This window comes from Magallana gigas, chromosome 9 (genome assembly GCF_963853765.1).
Source record: "Magallana gigas chromosome 9, xbMagGiga1.1, whole genome shotgun sequence".
Classification (NCBI taxonomy): Eukaryota; Metazoa; Mollusca; class Bivalvia; order Ostreida; family Ostreidae; genus Magallana; species Magallana gigas.
Genome location: NC_088861.1, coordinates 30,163,409 through 30,176,363, shown reverse-complemented (window position 1 = coordinate 30,176,363; position 12,955 = coordinate 30,163,409). Strand labels below are relative to the sequence as shown.

Sequence of the window (12,955 nt, the reverse complement as noted above, 5' to 3'; positions counted from 1 at the left end):
GGATTTAGGAAAAAGGATATAATTTTAAAAACTTTAATTTAGATGAAAAGCTTACCAAAAATTAATTAAAATCAATTATAATTATGAAAGATGACACTTGATGAAAAATTTTCTATGCATCATATTATCATGCATTTTCTAAATGTTCATAGTACATACACACATCCTTCACAGGACAAGGTCAAATTGCCATGCTAGAAATTTCTTAGTCTTAAAAGAATGCACTAAGAACAACAAAGATTAAACTGTGCTTACCTTTTTACCATCTTCCTTCTCTAGATGTAAGAAGTATGTGGGATAAATTCCTCGATCAACGCCTTTCTTGTCACGCGTGATTCGGCACTTCATCACATGACCCTGTGGTGCAGGTTGCAGTACGAAGTCGTCCAGATTCTCGGTCAGCTCAGGCGAGTAACGAGCTGTGGCACCCTCTGTTCCATCATCTTGATCGTCATTCTTCAAACAACAAAAAGTTAAAACCAATGCCTTACCAAAATGAAACTGACAAAATAATTAACATTTATAAATGAAGAACTGATACAGATTTGCTCCTCTTGATACGATGCATATTTCAAATATCAAGCTGGATTAAAAACTGCTGATGTGATCTTCTTAATATCACAAATATTTCAAATATCCCATCGGATTAAAACTACTGATTTGATATGAAGCATTTAATCTGTGTATTTAGTTCAATAAGCCAACAGCTGATAAACCTTATCTGATTCCCTTTCTTGACCCCCCTGGTCTTTGCTCTCCTATTGGATGAGGTGATGAGGAGGGGTGAATAGCTATACACATTCAGTGTAGTGTTACATTTCCCCTTAGAGTTTAAGTTTAAAAACTGCTTTAAAAAAAATCAATGGCCGTCATTTTTCTTTTCATCAAACTAGGGTTGTTTTTTTTTTTTTAAAAGAAAATGGCTAAGTGAACAAAATTTAAGATTTCGCTACAAACCAACAAAGCATGGTCAATGAGAATGCTTTAAATTGAATTGTAATTACGGTAAAGATTAACAAAACTGAGCATGCAAATCAAAGACATATCTCAATGTTGTGGGGAAGGGGTGGGGTGGCATTTGTTTCAATTGAGATTAATATCTCTGTTATATTTCTGTTGCATGTGGCAATAATTGAAATTGAGAAATTATGGTAGAAGATCAATGGGAAGTTGAACCTCATTCTTGTAGATGGCCATTTGTATGAGATTTTGCTATTGCAGATATTAAGCAATTAGTGAATAAGACAAAAACTTCATTGTTGTAGGGGGGCCATTTGTTTGAAATATTTGCTGCTGAAGAAATGACATCTTATTGAAGATTTTGGAGTTATTATTGACTCAAACAAACCTCATTGTTGTAGGGGGGCCATTTGTTTGAAATATTTGCTGCTGAAGAAATTACATCTTATTGAAGATTTTGGAGTTATTATTGACTCAGACAAACCTCATTGTTGTAGGGGGCCATTTGTTTGAGATTTTTGCTACTAGGGGACTTGGCGGGTCCTATTGGGACACTAGTTATATCCACATCTTCGTCATCGTCATCCTCATCCGGCTGTTGGAACCCCTGCACTGGTTGGCTGTTCTGTTTCTTTCGCTGTTTCTGATTGGCTACTGGAGGGATTGGGGACCGCCCACCTGACCGGTCACCTCCCATGCTGGGGGGTGCCGCGGGTCTATTTGGGGCCGCTTTTTCTTTTTTGTTTTTCTGCTTTTGGGCTTTGTTGGATTTGTTTGAGGTTTCTGAAATGAAATTTCTAAAATTAATAAATTTATAGATATTAAAAAACCTAATATATACAAGTATAGTGTACTTAAAGTATGTTGCTATTTCTCTGACGGTTACATCTTTTCCATAAATTTTAACAAATAAACACATATCAGAATTTCAAACAAAATAAAATATTTAAAAAAAAATAAATCAAAATTTGAACTGAAAATATAATTCATAGCAGCTTAATCAGAGGTAAAATTAAAACCAAATTTAACAATAAATTAAGACAAACATAAATAAAAATGTTAGTGTATAATGGAATTTAAAAGAAAATAAAATTAATACATGTACTAGGAAAGGAAAACACCATCATATCTACAATATTTTAAAAAGGTTTTTTTTTCTCACTAAAAGTACATGCATGTATGTATACATATCTAAGAATATATGAAAAAAAATCAGTTAATGTACTAAAATCTTTCTACAGATGTGAATAAATGTAGAAATAGCAGATTAGGATTTAAATCTGAAATCGAAAAACATATGATCATAAAAATCATCATGCACATTTGGACTGCTGCAACAGTGCTGAGAATTCTGTTTATTTCATGTGCTAGAATTGTCATATAAGCCGCCATCCCAGCAGTGATTGCTTCTACCTCTACAGCTATTTTGATACAATGTGGATGTGCACAATTCAAGAAGCTGCAACATCAATTCAATGACCTCCCTCTTGAACAGAAAATTCTGTCCTCCTCTTGTTGTATCAAACCATTCGATCTTGACACAAAATTATCCGGCAGGGATGTTTTTTCTCCCATGACAAATAGGGGAGCTTAATTATTATGCATTGATCGGAGCGACATTTGTCAACTCAACGAAATCTGTCGATATTTGTACTATGCGCGGATGATGGAATGCCTGCATGAGTTCTTCTTTCAGAACGGCACACACACACACTTTGACTTTATTTCATGAATCCTCTAATAAGTGCAGGCCTACTCCAACCAACATTTCATTCTATAATGCAATGGTTGCTGGTCTCAACAACCTTTAAAGTTAAACTTCTTTTTTCATTATTTTCATTTTCTTTGAATTTTTATCTCAAAGAAATGTTCATACCCTAGATTTAACTTCAAACAATTGCATATTGTATCTTTAAAGCTTTGATCATCAAAGAAAGCAATGCATGTATAATTTAATAATATTTATGCAGATTTCTATACATGCAAGCAAAACATAAATATGGTAAAAGTTTAATCTTTATAAATAGCTTACTTGCACTTTTATGCAAGTACATGTTGTATAATTTGCTGATACACATAAATCTCAAATGCTTCCACAACTTTCATTACGTCAATAATTTCACATCTTTTCCAAAATAAACCACAGACATACCGTCCACCCAATTTCAGATAAAACGATTGAGCAAAAACCTAGTTATAATACCTTCAAGATGACCAGCAAGTTTTTCCTCCTCATCCGGATCGAAATGAAACGCTTCATTTGTTCGGTAAGGGTTCCTGTGATCGGGTGAATATTGCCCACTTAGGGGGTACGACTCAGCCATAGTTGTTTTGTTTGGTAAACACACACTCCAAACGATTTCCCCCCATAAAATTGTTCATGAGGTGAAAATTGAAATTCACAAACACACAAATATAGACACATGCACAGCGAAAAAACAAGGTCTAAATATTCTCCCAGCAAGACGCTTTCTTTGACAAGCGAAGGAAAGAGTTCAGAAATGGGCCATTTCCTGTTAATTAGTGAATCAATTCCAGCGAAAAAATAAATTGAAAGGATCAATGGCACTCAATTAATCCACGCGAGGGGAAAATAAAAACAACTTGTCATCAATAAATTGTGATAACGGTGATCTTATTCTTCCAATGTTATTTCACTTAATTTATTTCTGATCACATAAACAGGACGAACAAGCCATAACATGTAGATCAATATAAAAAAAAAACCTACGGATCCTCTGCCAATTTTTGACTTTAAAAAATGAAGCACTGAAGAATAAAAAAAACCCCAGAAGAAATCCCTTTAACAGTCTATATGCTCCTTGAACCAATTCAATACACTACGTCACAGTGTGTCATCTTGCAGAAAAAACTCTTTCTTTAGCCATTTGTCAAACCAACTTCTTTTGATACAGCCCTTTAATCATATTTTTTTGACCAATTACAACAATGACATACAAAAGACAATACGCGCTTAATGAAGTACGAATTATATACCCTGTCACACATTTACCAGCAACTGATTGTACACATATGGTTTGTTCGCTTTTAATGTGGACAGAAAGTCGACAAACATCTCCATGTTTGTTTTTCATTGATAATTTGCCTTATCAAGGACATTTATCATTGGCGGTCCAAATTTCATTGAACGGACCACATCTAACGTTTAATTACATTACGCTAAATATCTTTCTATTGAAGACAAGCTTCAAAGGCTACAGAAGATAAGACTTCTTTTATGTTTTTTTTTTGTATTTTTTTTTTTATTTATGGGGGACGGAACAGACAATCAATATCATGAAGTTATGTAACTATAACAACAGTTATTTCTTTCTCCTCCTTCCTAACAACCCTTCAAAAAATCATCCGTTACTTTTCCAAACAACAAAGAATAGGTAACTATGTGAAGGAAATAAATTTGGCTTATTTGGTCAAATATCAAAATAATAAACAAGAAGTTATGAGAAGAATCTCAAACCAAATGACCCTGGACTCTGACAAAAACCATTTACCTTTACAACACAGATAAAGAAATACAGAGCACCTAAGTGACCCCCCCCCCCCCCCCCCCCCCAACCCCTTTTAAGGTCAACTAATCAGAAATAAAATCCATGGTTTTTTTTCTAATCCCTGTAACCCCAAAACTTCCATTAACATGCTACATCTTTGAAAACTGACCTTGTAGTACTTTCAGGTAAATGAAAGGGGTTTGAGACACACCTGTAGAAAAAGGTATTTTGGGGGGGAGAAGAAGTTAGCAGAGTCTGACCTGGCCAAGACCAGACCAGTAATTATCTATTATCAGTGTGTCAACATTGATATCACAATGTCCTTCACTTAATGGCATGGAATTCCAGACACAGATTTAACTTTAACACTGACCATATAGGCATGGAATGCTGTATGAACTTCCTGACCTTCCGAGATACTGCCCACTGTCAGGTTAATGAAGTAATATGACGTCTCTTATTGTGGGCTTAGATATCACAGATATCGCCTCACGGCCAAAATCTGAACAAAGCAGGCTAACCTTATATTGAACTATCTACCATCGATTTGATCTCAATGTCAGAGCCTATGGTACTGAACACAATAATTCGTAATTGAACATGATGTGTATATTCTTATAATATAATAATATATCACAATAGCGATAGAAATTGACGTAGATATCTACAAATTCAATGAAAAAATTCTCTACAGTATAATGTTACTAAAATGATGAACATAACTGACACTTAAAAAAAAATGGTTTACTTGAAAAGAAAAAATCGCTGCAACAATTAATCATAATGCAAAAGAACTCGACAGGCAACCACAGAACATGACTCATAAATCAAGTCATGATGATATCCAAGAAGAACGATAAAACAAAATCAATGAAACATAGCAGATATCAAATCACAATATCCAAAGGCCAAGACAAAATCAATGGGCATGAAAGATACTAAAACATTAGTCTAAGGAAAAGGCCAGAATATAATCCATGTACATGAAACATGGTAGCTGGTGTCAAAACACAACATAAGGCAAAGGGTTATGACAGATATCAAAATACAACAGTATCGGTAATCAGACAAAGATTGCAGATACATCAAAGTAATCTAATTGCCGATTATTTCCACGAAATATTCCAGATATCATCACATTCCTGATATCTAATAAATATGATATCAACCCATACTGATATCCAATGAAAAAAAAATATCCTAACATTTTAGAATTTTAATGAATATTATCATGTAGTTATCTAATTCATTATAACTCAGGGAAGTGGATACATGCAGGATATTTTAATTCAAAACCTTACAGATGCAATATATCATTCTTAAACCTACTCACTACTTGATATTTCAATTTTGACATAACCCAAAAAATTTCAATATTAATCATATCTAGGTATGAGAGATGGTAAATAATGTATCAAACATAAAATGGATCCTGAATATATTTGAAGCAGTCAAAAACTATTTAATTGAACTAAATTAGTTCAATCTAAGCCTTTGCAAACAACAACGTATATATAAATACTACTTTTTCTACAAGTTATAAAGCACCTAATGCATGCAATAATGTGTTAATGCCCTAAATAACAATGTTGAACTATATTAGTAGCTTTAGCCCTCAGAGTTCCTCTCACCATAAATTGTTAGTTTCCTTTGGATAACAGAGATTTTAAGTCATGTTCAAGTCTTTTTCAAGTCTGAATTGATTTTAATTTTAATTGTTGAGATCATTTTAAAGTTATGATCTTTAAAAATTTGGAATTCAGATTTGCATTTACTTGAATTAAAGTATATGATACATTAATTTGATAAAGTGTAAATTAAAAAATCCAATATTAAAAAGTTAATTATATTTTTAAATTAATAAATATGTTTGAGTTTGAAAAACTTTAGAATAGCTCAATAATCTCTGTCAATCATCCGTCCCTTTCTCCTCTCCCACAAAACAACGATTAAAGTAAACAGGGGAAAAAGAAAAACTGAACAAACAACAGCGGAAAACTGATTAAACAATCAAATCTCTACAACTAGCAGTACGTGTTACAAAAAAGACATGTTAGCGTATTGGCCCGCAACAAGACACCGCGGAAGAAAATAACGGAATAAGGCTTTTCGAGGTTTGTACCTGCATTCAACATGGGGATATCATCCACGTCAGAATCATTATCATCCTGCTGTCGATCCTCCGCCCCCGTGATCGTGATATCAGGGGTGCGGGACCTGGAGCGCGATTTCTTTGTGAGGGAGCTGGATGAGGTGTTTGGAGTGAGGGAGGTCCAATGCCCTCCACCCCCAGAGTTCGGGGGCGCATTCTTTTTTTTGTCTTTGTTCCGTTTGTTTGACTCCTCACCTTAAAATGTGTTTGGAGATGATTGTGCGATAAAAATATTATCATAATTGTGGGTGCCAAAACTTCACAATTTTTAAAAAAAATTTCTGCTGTTTTTTTAAAAATCTTTGTTTTTTCAAACTAAATGAATCCATTATAAATTATTAAACTTGAGTCTCAATGTTGACAAAAAAATTGTAACCTTCCAACCATTGGTTTGCTCCGTTAATAAAATTGATTGTATGTAACTATGTATATAAATATAATCATGTCAGGAAATAATTTGAAGTTATGAATTCATGCACAACATATAAAGCAAGGGAGTTCAGAGACTACCAAGAAAATAATAAAGATCATTTATCAACCAGCATGCATCTGATGGCATCATACAAGATATATCTAATACACAAAAAAATAATGTCGCATTATATCATAACACAGGATTTTATATATCCGACACCATCGCTATTATAGCACTAGGCAACATAAAACTCATTCTTTAGAGAATATTTTTTTTAATTTACTAAACTGGATTGCATGAGTTACTGTTCTTATTCCTTTTATATTGTTAACAGACCTACATCTCTCTAAAAAATAATCCCACTATCTCACCCCCCCCCCCCCCTCCAAAAAAAATGCTTCTATCCATGGGTTTCTATTAGTATAATCTAATATAGTGCTTTGGATGCTTGACTCCAGAAAATTAATGCATGTATAAGTCATGAATTCGTGCCTCTATATATCTCTTTTGAACTTGTAAGCTGAGACTAGGCAAGGCCGAGATATATTTTTCCAACTGGTATCTGTAATGCACAAATCTCGAATAACTCGCACCGTCTAGTCCTTTTGGTACTAGACTCAGACAGAGATAACAGGTGTAGCTATATTGATTCTTGTTTCTGTTCAGACAACACTCTGATATAAGTCTTGTGCATTCAGCTTATATATATTCTGCCTACTGACATACATTTAATATCATTGAAAGTGATGCAATGTAATATCCTTAAAAGACTAAGCAATTAATCTGAAACCTTGCATAAACCTGGAGGAAAGATTTCTTGAATGACCTTCATTTCATAGTTTCCTTCTGTAGACCGTTCCGTTAATGTCAACATGATACTTATTACCTATTCCATTATATAAACCCCAAAATCATTCTTCCCCTTCTTTACTAACATCAAATTCCCCCCCCCCCCCCCCCCCCAAAAAAAATCTTTCTACATTAATCTAGTGTTGATATTCCATTTCATTTCTAGCAGAAATTCATAACCCTAATCCAATCGGGTTGAAACTTAGCATACATGTACTGGCAGACGGAGGTTTTACCTTGATTTATGATGGGTATATCCTGTATATCGCTGTCCGCATCATCGCTACAGCTGCCTTCTGTAACTCCAAGGATCGGGTACGAGTTGTCGTTCCGTCGGAGGTTGGGGGATGGGCCTCGGACTTCGTCATCGTCCTGATAGGGACCAATGTATTCTGTAAAACCAACAAAATTTGCAAACTATATAATTATATTTAATTACAAACTTAAGGCAAGATTTGATCCTTCTACTGGAGAAAGTCCATAATGTACTGTGAAATCATTAGAATTTGTGGTTGCTCAATTTTTGTGGCATTCGTGGGTAGCTCTCTGTCCAGTGTCCTTAATTTATATCTTCAATGAGAACAAATTTAGAAAGAGATATCTTTCTTACTGAAACTGAAAAATCACCCATCCACAAAATAACGTCCCAACGAATAATCCAAACACCCACAATCCACGAAAATTGGCTCCCATAAATTTAAATGATTTCACTGTATGATTTTTTTTATGAGAGTTCAATTAAGGTGGGTCGCGGGTTTACCCCATAAAAAATCTCACGAGAAAACATACCCTGAAAAGAGCTAAAGCCACGAAGCATCAAAAATTGCCCTATCATTAAAAATTACCATATTTTGGTAAAATATAGGGTAGAATCTTAGCTTTTCATAAATGTTTTTCTTTTTTCAATATCTATCATACTTTTTTATTAACGGAGTTTACAATATGGCATTGTTTTGATGAAAAATGTAGAACAGACGTCATTTTTGTTAAGTAACGTCATGAAATGATAAAACTACGTATGACTTGAATCTAATAAAATAAACAAAAAACAAATAAAATTATCATGTAGACATTATAATTAATTTTTGAAAATAAATTTATTGATGAAAATACCATGAAAAGGTTATTTACAATAAAGATTAAAAATATCACAGGGACAAGTGCTGAAGGTCAATATAATGGCGGTACATTTAAATATGTCGGTGTCTTAAAAGTTCTTTTTTCTGCAATTTGAAACTGCATGACTGCATGAAGTAATGCTGATGATGCGCAGTGTATAACTGAGAATTAATTATTGAATTCTACCAATGTAATCACAAATTATTAGAAATATAAATATGACAGAGATACGGTAATTGAATTTAACAGAGATATATGTAATCTCGAAATTTGATGCATTACTGTAACAGTCTGTGCACATTATTCTACATGATTATTTTACTTGTTTAAAGGCTTCGATATTTTCACCAAATTCTGACGCTTTACAGCAGTTAGATGCCAGGGTTCAGTCCTTTGAAATGTTTTATATTCCCATTTTCCCGTGGGCTCACCGTGCGTTCATGTGCGCTCATCGTGCGTTCACTTGCGCTCTCCGCTCCGCTCCGTTCCCGCTCATCGTTCACAAAATGCCCACCGTGCGTTCACAAAGATTTCGCCTTGCGCTCACTGCGTTCGTTAAGTGTTCACTTATTGTTTAGTCAGATACTTATAACAATACAAACATGTAGTTCATTGTTATTATTTAATTCCTGATTACCAACAAATCTACAATGTAACAATACCTCCCGGGGCACTCCGAATAAATCGTTCATCTTGCGTTCACATAGAGTACATATATTGTTGACCGTTCACATTGAGCTTGCGCTCTGCTTACACTCACAGTTCACCGTTCATACGCGCTATCCAAAATTCGGCTCAGCGTGCACTCACCGTTCGTTTAGAGTGCCCTCACTGTGCGCTCACCGTTCACGAACTGTTTAAGTGAGAAAAAAAACCTTTTAGCGACTGTGTATATGTAATAGATATACTAGTATGCCGAAAGCAGTTCTGTATGAAATAATATAAAACAGTTTCGGTGCCCGTTATAGGGCCGAGAACTGTGATATTTTTTTCATACTGAAGTGTTTGAGGCATATATAGTACTTAAATCACTCCATTAAATATCATTGTTGATTCCTGAGACAGTCCAATTTTAAAGAATAACAGTATTGTAACCACTAGTATCGGTCTGATATTATCGATAAGAAGCTCACTAATACATCGGACTTTCACAAAAATTAAATTCTTGACTGCTGGAACAAGGAAATGACATTACAGCAGTGTTTTAATGTTCATTAATTAAATGAAAAAAGAATATCGATTTCTTTAAAAATGTTTTTTATGAGTTAATTATTCCTTATAAATGCCATAACGTCTATTCATTAACATTTCATTTTTTCTAGTGATATTCATTTGTTTTGAGAATTGTTACAAGTGATAAGCTATCCGTAAATGTTATGAGAATTAAGATCATATTTCGGAGAGAGAGAGAGAGAGAGAGAGAGAGAGAGAGAGAGAATGTGGGTTTACTATTTTGAAGCGAAGATAGGTTAAAATGAACATTTTTATTTAAAACATCAAGCAGTAGCACATAAATAATGTCGTAAAATTGTCTTGAAAAGTCGAATTCATAGCAAGCATGTAGAATTTGTGTTATCATATATATATATAGTATGTAATGAACTCGGCCGTAAATCGATTTTTTCAGAGAGGAAGGGAATGGGGGGGGGGGGGGGTTGAATGTTTTAAATCTCTCTGTACTCAATGATCGTTGGGTTTTTTTAAAAGAAAGGGCCCAGCAATCTGAATTTTTTCTCTATGCCATACAAGAAAAACTTTAATTAGATTTAATACGCATAAAATAATCGAAGATAATTTCAATCGAGAATTTTATAGGCAAAAGTAAGTCATCGATGTACACACATTTAGGGTGATTTTTTATTTTATTGGACAAATTATCAATAAAGACATCGCAATTAGAATTAGACTTCTATATAGTGCACATGCTGATAATGTATTCTAAGCTGTGTATACCAAAAGCCGTCTTCATCGAAACGGACACAATCGATCTTTTCAGAAAGGAGTGTAACTGCATGTAACGGTTCACCGGAAATAAATTGACCACGCGACGAATTAACACTGATCAACAGGTGGCTGATAAAGAAAAGACGTATGCATTGGCAAAGTGTTTTTTATGCAAGTGACGATGGCTTAATATTCAATTACAGCTGTACTTAGGAATTAAATAATCAAGTTTTTTTACGGAAGAAGTTAAGTTTATCATATATGTACATGTTTACACGTGATGTCGACTTTCTTTCTCCCGCGGAATTCAGGAACACGTACTTGTGTAACAAAAACCGCTTGCATCTTTCCATTCGTTTAATGCATTTCACCGTTTGACAAAAAACCCACAACTAGCTGCTTATACATGCTATCGATTATTCTACATATAAAGGTATATGAATATATATTTACTTACGTACGTACAAGGTTATCTTTGCCATAATTTAGTTTTTTTCTGTTTGTTAGCAATGTTCATGTATCTCATATTCTACTGCAATTGAATAATATCGTGGTACATAGAAATAATGCTTTTCAAAAATGCAGACTTTGCTGGTAAATTCTATTGGCAAAATACTGAAAGAACTCAAGATTCCATGTACAGATTTAACTGACGTCGCAAACGTCAAACTATGACGTCATTGATGATGCACGATGTAAGCATGAAAACAGAGTATAAAATTACTAGAAAAAACATGTTAGAGTTCAGTTTATATGCATTTCTTCCTCAAATATTTAATGAAATGATGATTTTGAAAATAATCACAAATAATTCTTTATCATTATTAATTAAATTCTGCTATTTCAATAAAAAGGAAGCAAATAATTACCCTAAAATAGAGTGGTCTGTTTTATTTTCTGTTACTAAAATTTTCTAAATTTGTAAAATACATATTGGCCACACTTGAGTACCTCTACGAAATTTTGCAGGCAGAAGCATTTATGCAATATCTCTCAGTTTTAAAAGTTTCAAAGAGGTACTCAAGTGTGGCCACATTCAAATTTGGGAAAAACTGCAGTAAAATCTATAATTTTCAGCTATTTGTAACGATCATAGTATGTTTGATGATGCGCATGTGCTAAACGGTGGGGCCGAAGTGAAAAAAATTCATATGCATAGAAGCAGAATATTGTGCCCTACATTATAAGTAATTACAATTTGTATTGTTTCAAACTTGAGTTTTGTGAAAATTTTAAGGCACATTTTGATGCTTCGTGGCTCTAGCTCTTTGTTAAATCGTTATTTAGGATACACAGTTCAATATATAAAATTTTTATCAAATTTGCCTAACCTATTTGTATGCAATACCGCTCTAAACTTAGTATCGTTTGTAGTGCTGTTTTGACGCATTTCTAATGAAATATATAGGAAAATGAGCATATTTCTCTTTATATTCGAGATGGAGTTTTTTTAAAAATTGCAATTAGCTTCTAAACAATTTAGACGAATTTATCAACGGTTTCTATGTGTTAAGAAAACGTGATTTACAAATTATTTATGAAAAAAAAATTATATGTGTTCTCGCTAGATTTTTTGCTATTTTATTTTATGTTTCTGATTATTCTACCAAAAATTGTCGCATTTCGGTATTTGACGTCATGTTTACGACGTCAAAAATGTTAAACCTGTTTCACTTACCAAGTGATGCAATCATTTAAAAACTAAACTCAGGACTGCTGAAGATTTTACAGATTTAAGGTTCTAAGGACGATGCAGATTCTTTTTACATAAATATGGTCCACAAAATTACAGAAAAGAGAAAATATTTTACACCCATCCAAATACATGTATAGCCACGTTCGCACACATAACTCTGAAACAGTAAAAGTGACAATTTTCCTAGTGATTAGACCACCTACCATAATGAACTTGCTGAATCATATATCTTTCTTTAAAAAAATTAAATGGCCTTTTTAAGAATATGAAAGAGCTCGAGATTAAACATATTTTTATCATGAATCCAAAAC

General features: G+C 33.6%; 1 protein-coding gene across 7 annotated transcripts in view; it reads right to left on the bottom strand.

The window, feature by feature from the left end:
• LOC105339740 (tubby-related protein 3) overlaps positions 1 to 12,955 on the bottom strand; it is a 51,288-nt gene that overhangs the window by 7,207 nt on the left and 31,126 nt on the right. For 5 of the 7 annotated variants that reach the window (XM_066072371.1, XM_066072372.1, XM_066072369.1 and 2 more), the window contains 4 exons: positions 8,122 to 8,277; positions 6,592 to 6,816; positions 1,445 to 1,743; positions 256 to 456 (listed from right to left, as the gene is read on the bottom strand). In XM_066072371.1, the coding sequence (XP_065928443.1) occupies positions 256 to 456; positions 1,445 to 1,743; positions 6,592 to 6,816; positions 8,122 to 8,277 (881 nt within the window). The remainder of the gene's footprint in view (positions 1 to 255; positions 457 to 1,444; positions 1,744 to 6,591; positions 6,817 to 8,121; positions 8,278 to 12,955) is intronic. The other 2 variants (XM_066072374.1, XM_066072373.1) reach the window with 1 other exon arrangement.